We start from the raw sequence: 13,397 nt of genomic DNA, 5'->3' as shown, positions 1-13,397 counted from the left end.
TATAGGGGGAAACACAAAAATGACCACTCCGATTGTTTTTCTTAGACGGATCAAGGCGTTCTTAAACCTATTGTATATGAAAGTATAGTGATAAGAGATGTGAGTTCTAAAACTATAAAGACTACCAAATGAGTAGCACAAGTCTAAATGGCCCTACTCTTTGCACCAGAGTGCGTGTTCATCGCACGTTGCAAGGATTTGAATTAATGTAAACATAACTACAAGCAATGACATTCCTTGTAATACAGCTGTCACAAACATCCCAGAATAATTATTTATGATTCTGTTCTCACAAACTAATCCCATAAGAGATGGATTGTTGCAGAACAATCATTTGATTGGGTTACTGTTTGTCATGATTGTATTGTACCTTTAAGGGCAGCAGATTGCAATATACCTATCACATGGCAGTCAGTATAAGCAATGATCCTCCTCCATAGAGATACATGAGCAAAGCTTGTATGACACAGGCTGGATAAGTTATTGATCTCGTCCCTGACAAAATATCTATAATTAATTTAGGGATAAAAAGCTGTTGCATCCATTAGATCACTAATTGGTAGATTGAAAAGCAGCAAGTATATTGGTTTATGAAGACATTTCTTTAGAGCAATTGTCTAAAGGATAACAGAATTACAGGAAATAATGAAGCTGTAAATTAGCAGTCCAAAGATAAATGCTGGATATTGCTTCCGGGTGGCAAATCCAAGCTATTCAGAGTTAAAACTGAAATGACATCAGTGGCACTGGAAACCATTTTATTTGTACCATGGAAGCTGTTGCATGAGGGGAAAAAAAGATGTTAGATTATATTCAATGTAACCAGATTAGGATAAATAGCAATCACTGTAAAAGATGCAAAAAACATTTTAAAAGATCTAGGCATAATTTAAGACTGGGCAAATAATTAGCAGATGATGTTTAATGTTGTTTCGTCCCAGTGTGTGGTCCATGTGTGTTTTTGTTGCTATGTTCCACACTTCCTGACTTTGATTGTTCTCCCTCCCCCATTGGTCTATCATTACACCTTTGTTTCCGTATTACGTCATCTTCAATTAACTCTCGACCAATCAGAACTCAGATTGTTCAGTATATAAGGTTGTCGGAATGAAGTGCCCTTTTGCTTGACTTTGGTTGTGCTCGGCTCGGCTTTGATTTCGCTTTGTTTTGCTTCAGCTTTGTTGGTTTGTGTTTATCCTTTATTTCACCATTACCTTGCCCAAACGTGTTATATCAACCTCTGTGTTCTTTTGTACCCTGTTCCTTGTGTCTACTCTAGTTTTTTCCTTATTTGAATTTGTAGTTCACTTGTGTATTTGTGTGAACTTTTGTGTAAAGGGTTAGTTTAGGTTGTTGGGTACATTAGGCACATGTAGTTGGTCTCTCTATTAGTAACACTAGTTTAAGATGGGTGAGTGCCTTTTTTTCTTGTATGGTTTTTGGGTAGTTAGTGAAGGTTAGCCAGGGTGTTAGAAGACGCCGAAGACCGAGTGCTTTGGGTTTTGTTTTGGTAGTTAGGTCAGCTTTCCCTCACTTTATTAGCCAGCTTCATTTTGTTTGTTATTTTCTTTTCTCTGGCACCACTCTAGTTCCCTTTCTTGTGTGTTATTGTGTCCTAATTACAAGTTACAAGTACAAGTTACTTTATTCACTTTAAAATAAATCCCTTTGCACCAATACTTGTTGTCATGCTTCCTAAGTCCCTCACCAGAAACCCACCTGCATCCAAAACCATCCTAAATGTTACACACCTTTACCCCTAGACACTTGGAGTCATAACAAATGTAAACAAGAGTGCAGAATGTTACAATATTGATTACAATTACACATCACGATTACACTGACCTTAATTCTTTAACAAGTATCCAAAGATTTTTTTTTACTGGAAGCCAAAAATCACCTAAACTCGCCTGAGCAATGATCAACTAATTTATTTACAATATTACCATTAATTTACATATTGAGGGTTTCTACATTTCCCTAATTCCCTAAGGAAATTGTGTTTCCTTCTCTTTACAAGTCATATTCATTTTTCATAGAACAATTCCATGTGTATAACTTGCTTTGAGTTCTTGGTCACTGTTAAGAGTCCAGGTTGCTCCGCAAAAGTGATTGATTCCTTTCAGCTTCTTTGTTTGACCTGGCAAAAGCCATATGTCAGCTCAATAGAGATCCTAAAAACAAGGAAATAATTGTTTCTTTGGAGATATTGCCCCTGGTCCCCAATCATCCAATCAAATATGTTGAAAAATCCTGTATCTTCATCTCACATGATTAATGCAAAATAGGCAGATGTAGAGATGTTTTTGTACACATATTTATAAGCACTCTTGAGTAGCAGCTTAGTTTTATAGGCTACATAAATGCAAGAGCTTGAGTAAAAGTGATTAGATGTGTCTTCAAGATATTATTCCAAGGGCAATTGCATCAATTGTCCTTTCAATTAATCCACAAAATTCCATTGTGTTGTACCATGTGTATTAAGATTCAGATGATTTTTAAGAGGTTATACAGCAATGTTTTCTTTAAAAATCCAAATGCCTTTAAATATTCCTCTTTCACTTTTCATGAAACTAGCTGTCAAATTACTAGATTGTCAATGTTGCCTCTAGAGTTACAAACCATGAAATGGATTTGGGATTTTTCTTTTAATTCGGTCCTTTCTAAAGAGGGACTTGCCCAGTATCCTCTCTCACATTCTGTCTGGTGTGATTGTAGCAGCTCAGAATGGAGATTAACTGCAGGTCAACCCCTTCGGGATTTCAAGTTCAGTCAATAATTGTTGGAATGAAGACTTACCCATGGCTTCCTCCAAACGGAGAATAGAAACTGATCAAATGTGAACCAGTGGACACCTGGTAAACCACAGGGGCACAGTTAAAGTGCAAGCCTGGCAGTGACTGTGCCAAAACCCGCAGCACTCATTCAGGTTTGTGTGGATCTTGTGAACCTTGGTCACTAACCAGCCATGACTGGATGTGAATGAGCGCACCTGCTTCTCAAACCACCCTGGAGGCCAACCATCTGCTTGTTAGAATGACATTGAATAGGCTGAGGCTTTTTGTTACAGTATGATTTTTCATTTGCAGCCATTTCAATATTTGAAGGTTTAAGGTTCAGGTTTAAAGTGATGTTGACAGACAGCAAGACACAAATAATAACTGCATTAAATTGAAAAATGTGATCTTTACACACATTTGTAGAAGCTGAAGAAGTTGTAGATTTCCATTTTTAATGCATCTCCTCTAATCACAGTTAATAAGAAGGCAGTGTTGAGAGACAGTTGCATGCCACTTTGATCATCCTAGATTAAAAGGCCTGTGAGACTTTGAGTTCCCATTCTTTCTTTAAGTAATTATGCTTAGGGTGTAGCTAAATCTACCTAAGTCATTTAAATGGTAAACAAATTGTAAATATTTTAAACATAAAATACTAGTTACTTATACTAGAAGCTCTTCATTCCTTGCAGCATAACAGTCAAGATCCTGAAATTAAGGATTACTGCAGGATCGCTGGGGTTTAATTGTGTGTGTTAAACACAAAATCACTGTAACATAGTGTCCTACTGTATTAACTCAAAACACCTTTTTATTTCAATTCCTCTCCCTTAAGTATCTGCAATATATTTGTATTAATTTGCTGTCTAAATGTGTCAGTACTGTATTATGCAAAAATAAATTAAAAAGTAAAAGGTCCAAGTGGCTCTTTTTTCTTACACTTTCTTATGTACTGATGTGTTTGTGTGGCTGCCTCTGTTGATTGCTGCCTACCATCTGCTGCATTTGTTTTTAGAGTTCATGTGAGCAAAGAAAGTCTCTGGAGATCACAATGTTTAGTACTGTATTAATTGTATCAATAAAAAAGGAAATATCTATGATATTATGACATTTTAAAATTCTATTTTAAAAGAACTAAAATATTTTCTACAGCTGTATATTCAGAGAAATTGTTCTGTATATTTTTGGATTCAATTTCTTGAATAAATCATCCGTCTGTCACTGATGGATTACAGCCAATTCCTAACAAAGTAAATATGTCATAAGGGATTTTAATCCCGTATGTTCAATACAAGTTCAGATGAATTTCATCATTTCTTTTCCACTTTAAGGGGTCTTTTATTCAGAAATATAAAAACTCAACACTCCTTTTAAATAGTATTTAACCTTACAGCATTGCACAATTTATTTTTTTATTTTGTATTCATTCCACTGATTCTTGACTGTTGGTGATCTAACACAATTTACTGTATACTGTATAGTCAGGTGCCATTATAATATATCCTTTATGATGTAATTTTGTAAATAAAAATGAAATGCCAACGTTGTGACAATATAATAGCCCACAAATATAAGAAATAAGAAATGCAATTTATTCAAAACATTCATAATGGCTTTAAACCTCATTCACAGCAAACTATGGGAGTTCATACTTAAAGGTAAATTTGAGCATGATTGATTTGTTTCTGCGAAATTGTTTTTTCTACATGATATTTCTACATGTAAATGTAAATGTAGGCACATTATTAGATGATCACAGGGTCTCAAGCAGCTGAGCAGAATAAAATAGGAGCATTGCTCGTGGCTGCTCAGAAGGCCTGTTGTGTAAGTCTTGACAGTGAGTCCTCTGATCTTGTCTCCCAAAGCAGACACACACAGTCTGATGCAGTGATTTGCTCTTCTCAGCTTTCTTGTAATCTAATAATCTGTTTGATTTCCTAGCCATGTGGGAGCTTTCAGTGCTTTGACTAAAAGTCACACTTTGCCTTCAGTTGATGGGGCCTAACTGCAAAAATTATGAAGTAGTTTATTTATTTATTTCCAATCTGTTCCAATTCCAAATGTGATATGGGGATGTGTGTGTGGGAAAGGAAGGAGTACATGAACAAGGAAAATAAGAGTTGATATATTTAAAATTGTATTATTATGTAGTATAAGCCTATATGGAGGATTTTTCTTTCATTTTCTAATGTCTTTGTTTTTTTATCCCCTTTTACAGTACATGCAGATTCAAAAAGGTTGAAACAGAAAACTAGCATCCCTGTCATTTATTTGATGTGGCAGTATAGTGAAAGGTAGATGTAAATTTAAAAGAAAGAAGTATAGTATTGGGTTTTATACTGTATTACTGATACTGTTTTGTTCATGATATGATTCCCACAACATGGAGGTCTTCTCTAATGGAAAAAAAAGTGATATCATTCAAATTAATTCAACCCCCCAAAAAAACTATCGCTTAGAATTTATATTGATATAATGTAAACCCAAGTCCACGACAAGCTGCCTTAGCAACTAAAATCCAACTTGTTTTGGCTGTGTGAGATACCACACACAAATTATCACAAATTCTTGTGACACAAGTGGCACAGAAGAGTCTAGTACTTCAGTCCTTGCCCCTCCGCAGCAGCTGTGCGTGAATGTGTCAATGGAGCAAAAATATCATCATGAAGTGACTGGAGAGTCATGCGCTTCCAGACCACAGTAGAGTGCTTCCACAGTACCAGACACACGGTTATATGGAATGGTGGTAAGGACCAACATAATTATCAGGGACAGAACATTCCCTGTCCCAAGTCTTTGAGGATCTGTGCCATTGATTTGGTACTAGGAAGAACCAGAGCAACCCCCTGCATCAACACACAGATGGTTAAGTGGAGTGGATCAACCACACCCACGAACCCACCTTCATGATACGCCACCAGCTCTCCCTGGCCTTACTGGTTCACCGAACAGCTGCGGAAGAGGGCCCAAGCTGCACCTTGGCAGCCCTCAGTTTTGGATAGGCCTCTGGACATACAGTATGTCGAACTGGTCTTTACCATGCCACCCAGCAGGGACCTCCTGTTAAATGTAAAGTCAGACTATTTAGTGGAGGTAGGACTTCCTTCGTCCACATGGTCACCAGGGAACCCTTGACCACTGTTGGTGTCCGTCAGAAGAGATACTACAATCTGAAGACACCAGGGCACCTATTTGGCCTAGGCTATTGGGTGTGACAGTTCTGCTCCAGCAGAAGAACAAGTAATGTCCCACACGCCATCCCTCCTGGGAGGGTCCGTGAACAGTGTTGGAGAGACTGTAAGAGGTGATGTATAGGGTTGCAAGCTGGTTCTCCGCCAGGAAAGTTTGATGCCCTACTGAGCTTCTCAGAACCTTAATAATTCAAGCAATGGCATAGAGAATCCTGAAGCAGAGGAAAGGGGAGCTGAGCTGGAGGTGCACAGTGGGAGAGATGTCCCGTTTTTGGGGTTGCAGTGTGGGAATGGCAAAAGGAATCCACCCAATCATTACACTGTAGCATGCATGTTTACTGGTTAAGTAGGGAATAGTAGACAAGGATGATTAAAACACAGGAGGGGGCAATTTAGTGGTCACTTCTTCACTGCCTGGCAGTTGAACTTTAGAGCAGTATTGTTTAAGCCTAAGCATTATGACTTTCAGTCTTCATTGTGTGCAAGAACCTGAAAGAGTTAAGCAATGCTATTTAATGGTTACAGTAATATATTAAATGAATAAGAATTCTGAACTTTAAAAACCAAAAACTGTGTTTTCAATTAATTTCATGCAATATTAAATTACTGAAGACCTGAAAATCCATAATTAATAAACACCATTTGGTCGCCTTTTATCTCCTGAATATTTGTAGTGCTTCAGCTTATCCCATTTTAATTTTCTATTTCTAGGCAACATATTCAAGGCTTATACTAGAACTGTAACTTGTTCCCTTTTAGCCCTCTCTTTCATAGACTTCAAATACAATATAAAATCAAAAAGCCATAAGCTATGGGATACCCTAATTTACAAACATAAAGTGGCCATTTTATTGCTTTTTCAGAAAATATATATACTTCGTCTCATATCTGAGGTTACTTAATGCATTAGGTATTAAAAAGGCCATAATTAAAGTCTAAGAAGAAAAGAAAACTGAGTACAGAAATTATATACTCAGGTTTCTCTTATACAAAGCATGAGTCTCTTTGTTGTGAACTTGGATGACTTTACAAAAGATTGATTGCAGGAGTGGGAGGGAGAGTGTTTCTGCGTGTTCTGTTGAAATGCAATCCTTGCTCTCATTCTAATATTTTTTATTCATTTTAAGGAATGTTGATTGTCAGATTTTTTTCTTCGAGCAGGAAACCCTAATAATGTGTTCTCAAACACTGTATTCTTGGCATCCCAAATGAATTCCTCCATTGTCAGTCTCTTTGCTGTTCCCTGTTATTTCTAGCATACCTGACAGCATGTCTTTGTCTCCTGGGACGCATAATGTGTGCAAGGCTGTTGAGCGAGAATAATACAAACTCATGTAAACTAAAGGCACTAAAGGCCTTCTTAAACAAATATGTTATTACCCCTGATTTAAATGTTATCAAGGACTGGGCTGTCTTAGTATCATGAGGCATGTTATTCCAGAGACATGGAGAAATGGAACAGAAAAAACAGTCTCCCATAGAAGACAGCTTAGTCCTTCAAATGCAAAGTTTAAATTAGGAAGTATACCTGGAGTTCAGAGACGAAGTCTGCAGCTGGAGCAGCCCATTAAGACAAGAAGGGCCAGTCCCATGAACACATTTAACAATCAGCAGCAAAATCCTAAAGGCAATTCTAGAACTAACAGGTAGCCAGTGTAGGGATATCAGCACTGGTGTAACAAGTTCCAGATTTCACACCTTCAGCAGGATCAAGGAAGCGCAGTTCTGAATGGTCTGATCTTGGCAATATTTTTTAGGTTAAAAAAGGAAATTTTTACAAATATTTTAATGTGATTATGCAAAGGAAAGGACGGATCCATTCAACACCAAAGTTAGTGACAGAGATACAGTAGTTTCTTGAACGTTATGACTGCCTATAGTGAGATGAGAGATATTGGCATGCTGGACCTCATGAAGGGTGCCCACCAAAAGTATATTTGCTTTGTACTGTTAAATTTTAGAAAATTACACGTCATCTAAGCCCCAGCCTCCTCAAAACAAACACCAAAACTCTAAGAGAGCTATGCTTACATAAAGCCTAGCAGTGAAAACTAATACAATGCTTCCTGATGATTTCAGCTAATGGGTGTAGTTAGAGGGTAAAGAGAATGGGCCCAAAAACGGAACCTTGTGGGACACCAAACATTGAAAACAGTTTAAGTGCATCTAAGACCCTCAGATGGTAAGATGTTCCATACAGTAGTGCCCAATGGCGACTTGAACATTGAAAACTACTGTACGCTCCTTTGTATGACTCTAAGATAATTTAAATCCATACTGTCTTTTGTAAATGAAAAATAGTTTGAAAATAGTTTTTTATCTTGTATTCACATTAACAAGTGTAAGAAGTAAAGCATAATAGTTCAAACACAATCACATTTTAGAGATTTTAGATCTTTTATTTATGTTAAAGTGTAATGACAAAAATGGAAGACATTTAAAAACTGAAAATCTCCACAAATCAAGGGGAATAACACAAAATGTGTTTTCAATACATGTGCTAAGTTTGTCACCCTTGTGTTCATTTTGGAAATCATAGAGACGCAAACTGTGAACATTGCATGAATAATTAAGTTGCTTAATAGTACCAATAGTATTATGAAAAAAATAAAATGTGCTGTCTCTTGCAAAATAAATTTCATATTAAATGTTTACGCAAAAATAACGTTTCGGACCCGTTAAATAATTGTACTGTATTTAACCTTTTAGTTACTTAAATGAAATGGTTTTATTAAAAACCTTTATTAAGGATTTTTTTATTTCTTTGGATTTTAGTCCATACACAAGTGGATTGAATAATGGAGGGATTATAAAAATGAGCATCCCCATAATTTTTTGTAAATTCTCTGAAACATTTTTAAACCGGTGTGAGAGTATTGTAAAAGTACCTACAAATTCAAAAACACAAAATATAATCAACTGGGCTACGCAAGTATTGATAGCTTTGTTCTTTGCTTCAGACTTTCTTGTTGCTAAACACACAATTAAAATTTTAACATAGGATAACATTTGCACAGTTACACTAATTACTTGTATGACAGCTGTATTAAATAAACCCAATATGTTATTAATGCTCGTGTCTGCACACGAAAGCTTAAGAAGAGAGGGGTTGTCACAAAACACATTCAAGACAGAATTCCTGCACCTATTAAGTCTTATCTGAATGGAAAACAGTGAGATTATTAAAATGAAATCAATACCCCAAACAAGTATAATAATGATCAGTATATTGTAAGGGGTCATGATAGTGTTGTACCTTAAAGGCTTGCAAATGGCAATATATCGATCAAATGCCATAGCTGCTAATATGAAGAGAACTCCACCTCCATATATGTGTAGAAAGAACCCCTGAAGAACACAAAAAGAGTAGTAGATGGTGTTTGTTTCTGTTAAAATATCTGAAAGCACCTTTGGAAGCATGGCTGTGATTCCAATCAAATCATTAAGCGGTAGGCTGAAGAGGATGAAATACATGGGCTTGTGAAGGTTTTTCTCGGCAACAATTAATGCCAATATTGTCAGATTGCTGAAAACACAAAACAAGTAGATCCCTAATCCAACAATGAAAATAGGGTACTTTCCTCCCATTGGTATAACAAAGGGATCCAAAGTCAATATAAAGCTGGATTGTAATGAATTGTTCTCCATCTTGTCGTGTCTTCTGCAAGTCTGTAAAATAAAAAGCAAAATAATTATTTTTTCAGACATTGTTGTAGTATTTTATTCTTAGAAGTATAAATGAAGATTAATTCACTATGCAGACATTTTGTGATTTACAGATAGCCTTGGCCTGCGCTTTAAAAGATTCAGCAGCTAATATGAAGAGGACTCCAGCCCAATGCATGTGAAGCAAGAACCCCAGAAGAGCACAAAAAGGGTAATACTGTAGATGGTGTTTGATTCTGGAAAAATATCTGAAAGCACTTGAGGAAGAATAGCTGTGATTCCAATCAAGTCGGCAGGACAGGATGAAATACATGGGCCTGTGAAAGCTTTTCTCTATAACAATAAATGTCAATCTTATTGAAGACCATATTACAAAATGAGGAAATATTAATTGTAAGAAACAATTTAGAAATGTAGAAATGCAAGATTAATTGTGTGACGTTAATTATAAATCAGTTATTGTCTTCTCAAAGCGGCATAACTTGATCAATGTTAAACCTAAAAAAGGTAATATTTTGCTAGACATTGAAAGCAGCTGTTCATTAATACTGGTACTGAAGATTAAAAACAGTATGCTGGAGAATCCTGTACTTGTTACATGTGTGTAGGTTTTCAGTAATGATCTAATCTAGTCTTTAAAACTACTGCTAGTTTCAAGCAAACATGCTACTTACTCATAACAAATAAGAAAGAAGCAGTGAATAGTTTTGAGATTCTTTTGTATCCTTTTCAGTGTTGATCCTGATCTATTTTATTTCTTTGCATTGTGTACCACTCATTCTCCTTTAAATTCACTATGTTTACTGTAAAGCTTGTGAAACAGCTCCGTGTACACCTACCTTTTGTTGAACAGTTGAATAGATTACAAATGAGTGCTACAGTTTGCCCCGTCTAGCTTTGTTTTGGGCTGTAGTTGTTTGTTTCTTTTTTTAATCTAAATGATCCGAGGATTTTACCTAACCGTTTCTTTAAAAGAACTACAATACTAGCTTCAACAAGTTCACTGAGCAGTTTTTGTGCCAGAATCTTACAATCCTTTGTCCAAAAAGGAGCTTCTTGTTCCCAGTTTCAAATGCACCTCCCCGGAATTTCTGCTTGTGCCTTCTGGCTTGTGTTTCTCCGAGAGTCACTTTCACTGGTGTTTCTTTCAGTAATGGGACAAGAAGATATGGATTTGCCTCCCACGGTCTAATTTGCATAACAGCCCATGTGTACCAGCTTGGACCTGAACAAGCGCATTACATGGCAATTTTCAAAGTTTACATAACCTAAAAAAGGACTCCTGAGAAAAATAACTACCAAAGTGTTGTCATGCGGCCATATATAAACAATAAGATAGCATCTTCTCTTGTAAATACCCATGAGATTCTACATACAGGATGTATGTAAGACTCTAGTGGTACAGTAATTTATCTCTGTATATAATAAATAATATGGACAGGGAGACAAGGAATTCCTTAATGCCTGCCTTTCTATTAAAGTTGAAGTTTGTGTAAATATCCTTAGCAAAAAAGTGTACTTTATATTTACACAAGATATATTAACAACACACAATAAAATAAATTATAAATTATGCTGTTTATTTCTTAATTCAAATGTATGTGTTCCATGGTCAGACAAAACAAAAAAGTACAAGATACAAGGTTCCAAAAACCAAAATCTACACCCATTGTCATTAGTTCCTATTAGACCAGCTGTTCTCAACGCTGAAGAACTATCTCGTGGTTTTCATTCCAGCTGGACTCTTTATTACTGAGGCTAATGGGTCTGTTTAATTAATTCTCTTGATAATATGACCTTTTCAGCCTGTTCCTGTTCACTGTCCTTGGTTCAAAAATACTGTGTTGCATTTGTGTTGTTGCAAAGAAATTTAGTGAACTCAATTCTAGCTTGCTCGTTAAGTCATTGTTGTCTCATTTACCCTTAAATTGCCCTTAACGGGTGGCCAATTAATGGTAACCAGAAACAGATGGGAATGGCACTTTATAGAATACAGCCACTGAAAGCATTAAAGCTCTGTTCCCCAGATGCTCAGTTCCTTACATTCTACAAACCTAAAGGGAAGCTTTAAAATCCAGAGACTGGTTCAGGTTGATAGCAATTACTAATCCCAGCCATTCCCCTATGAGCTGACAAAAATTATATCAGATATAGGTCAATTATCCTTATTTATCATCAAGAACCTAGTTGGAATGAAAACTAGGAGACACATGCATATTCAAGTATGGCCCTATTTAAGGATGTTGGTAAGGAAAATTCAAAGCAGAAAAGTTTAAACCTCCTCATTGAAGACACAATGCCATGGGTACAAATGGACTAAGGCAGTGCAAGGCAAAGTAAAATATTCCCCATTAAAGAAATTTATAGAGGCTTTATTTTGAATTCTCGTCTTTTTTCATTCATTTTTCATCTTTTTTTCTTACAAAATCCCTCCATTCCTTTTCTCCTAATACGTCAAAGCAACAATACCAGTTCTGGTTTTGGATGATAGATTTAAAGGGGAATTATATTCTATTTCGTGGTTAGAAAGAACTGGCATTGATGAGTGTATTTCAAACAATAGAAGTGAAAAGTATCGCAAAATAGATTAATTTTCCAGGTATGCACAGCTCCATGTTCTGTGATTCAGAATGAGGCAACAAAACTTCCAGTGGCGTGAAGCAGCCCTATTAAATTGTAAAAGCAGGTTTGTGAATACAGTACATCTCTTTTAATCCAATGGAAATATTGTTCTTGACTTTGAGACGACTTTGCCGACAAATACTACTTATTTGTTAATTCTGTAAACAACCTGTACTTATTTGCTCATAGATCTCATTACATTAGTCATTACAGTGACTAGTGAGCAGAACGGGGCACTTCACATCACAATTTATGCAAACTCTCGGTATTGCTCGTGGGGAAACCAGGGGTTTGCAACAACGTGGTGACTTCCAGTACTTTCACAAAATTCACAATTTTGTTGGTAATTCCAAATTTGTAATTTCTTTCCGTACCATCAATGAATTTATTTTGTTACTGAGATTTCAGCATGCTGAGACAACACAGACAGACCTAAGACTGTGCTTTGACACTTCAGACTTAAGAATAAAAATAAATTCAAGATATGCAATAATGAACCTTACAATAAACAGAAACTTTAGCAATAATTCCAATTACAGTCAACTGCACTCAATTATAGTTACACTCTTTGATACTCATATACTGTATATTGTAATGCTGCCCAGGATTTGGTGTCTTTGAGAGGCGGAGCCTTGTTGAATGAGCCACATATTTAAATGCAACCTGACTACTTCCCTGAGAGGAGACCAAGCCAGGCTAGAACAGACAGGAGATCTCCACTTGCCTAACACAGTTGAGGCTTGGTAATGAAAGTGACTGGATTGAAGCAGAAAAAGAGGGAACAAATTGCTACTTATCTGCCAGTTAGGAGCAGGTGTGAGTGTCTAAGGTGAGCATCTGTGTTATGAGAGAGAGTTAGGGAGAGAGAGAAAACAGACTAGCACCTGTAGCTTAGTTAACCCTGATAAGGGGAATAGGTTATGAGCTACGATCTTAAAGGGAGATTGCGAAATCAATTGCGTTTGTGGTCTGAATCCTGGGAGGGCCTAGGAAAAACGACTAACTACAGTTAGCAGCGGTAGCCAGGCACAGAGAAAGGTGTGCAGGCTGCTGCATCTACACAGGCTGGGATGCGAGAGAGAGGCACTGGAGATATTGTGAGTGTGGGACTCAACCTAATAATGTCAGATGCAGGAGGTGG

General features: G+C 36.6%; 1 protein-coding gene and 1 pseudogene across 1 annotated transcript; both read right to left on the bottom strand.

The window, feature by feature from the left end:
• Nucleotides 1–50: 50 nt before the first annotated feature.
• LOC148658250 (olfactory receptor 10H2-like) lies at nucleotides 51–5,685 on the bottom strand (annotated as a pseudogene).
• A 2,685-nt stretch (nucleotides 5,686–8,370) lies between these two features.
• LOC148658249 (olfactory receptor 8D1-like) lies at nucleotides 8,371–10,759 on the bottom strand. The gene is made up of 2 exons (XM_088641913.1): nucleotides 10,474–10,759; nucleotides 8,371–9,637 (listed from the first exon to the last, which is right to left on the bottom strand). Exon 2 carries the CDS (start codon nucleotides 9,614–9,616, stop codon nucleotides 8,678–8,680), a length of 939 nt encoding a protein of 312 aa, XP_088498039.1. The 5' UTR covers nucleotides 9,617–9,637; nucleotides 10,474–10,759; the 3' UTR covers nucleotides 8,371–8,677.
• Between the last annotated feature and the right edge of the window lie 2,638 nt (nucleotides 10,760–13,397).

This window comes from Lepisosteus platostomus, chromosome 7, assembly GCF_059453375.1.
Source record: "Lepisosteus platostomus isolate fLepPlt1 chromosome 7, fLepPlt1.hap1, whole genome shotgun sequence".
Taxonomy (NCBI): Eukaryota; Metazoa; Chordata; class Actinopteri; order Semionotiformes; family Lepisosteidae; genus Lepisosteus; species Lepisosteus platostomus.
The sequence above is the reverse complement of the archived record's forward strand: the minus strand, read 5'-3'. Positions and strand labels throughout refer to the sequence as shown.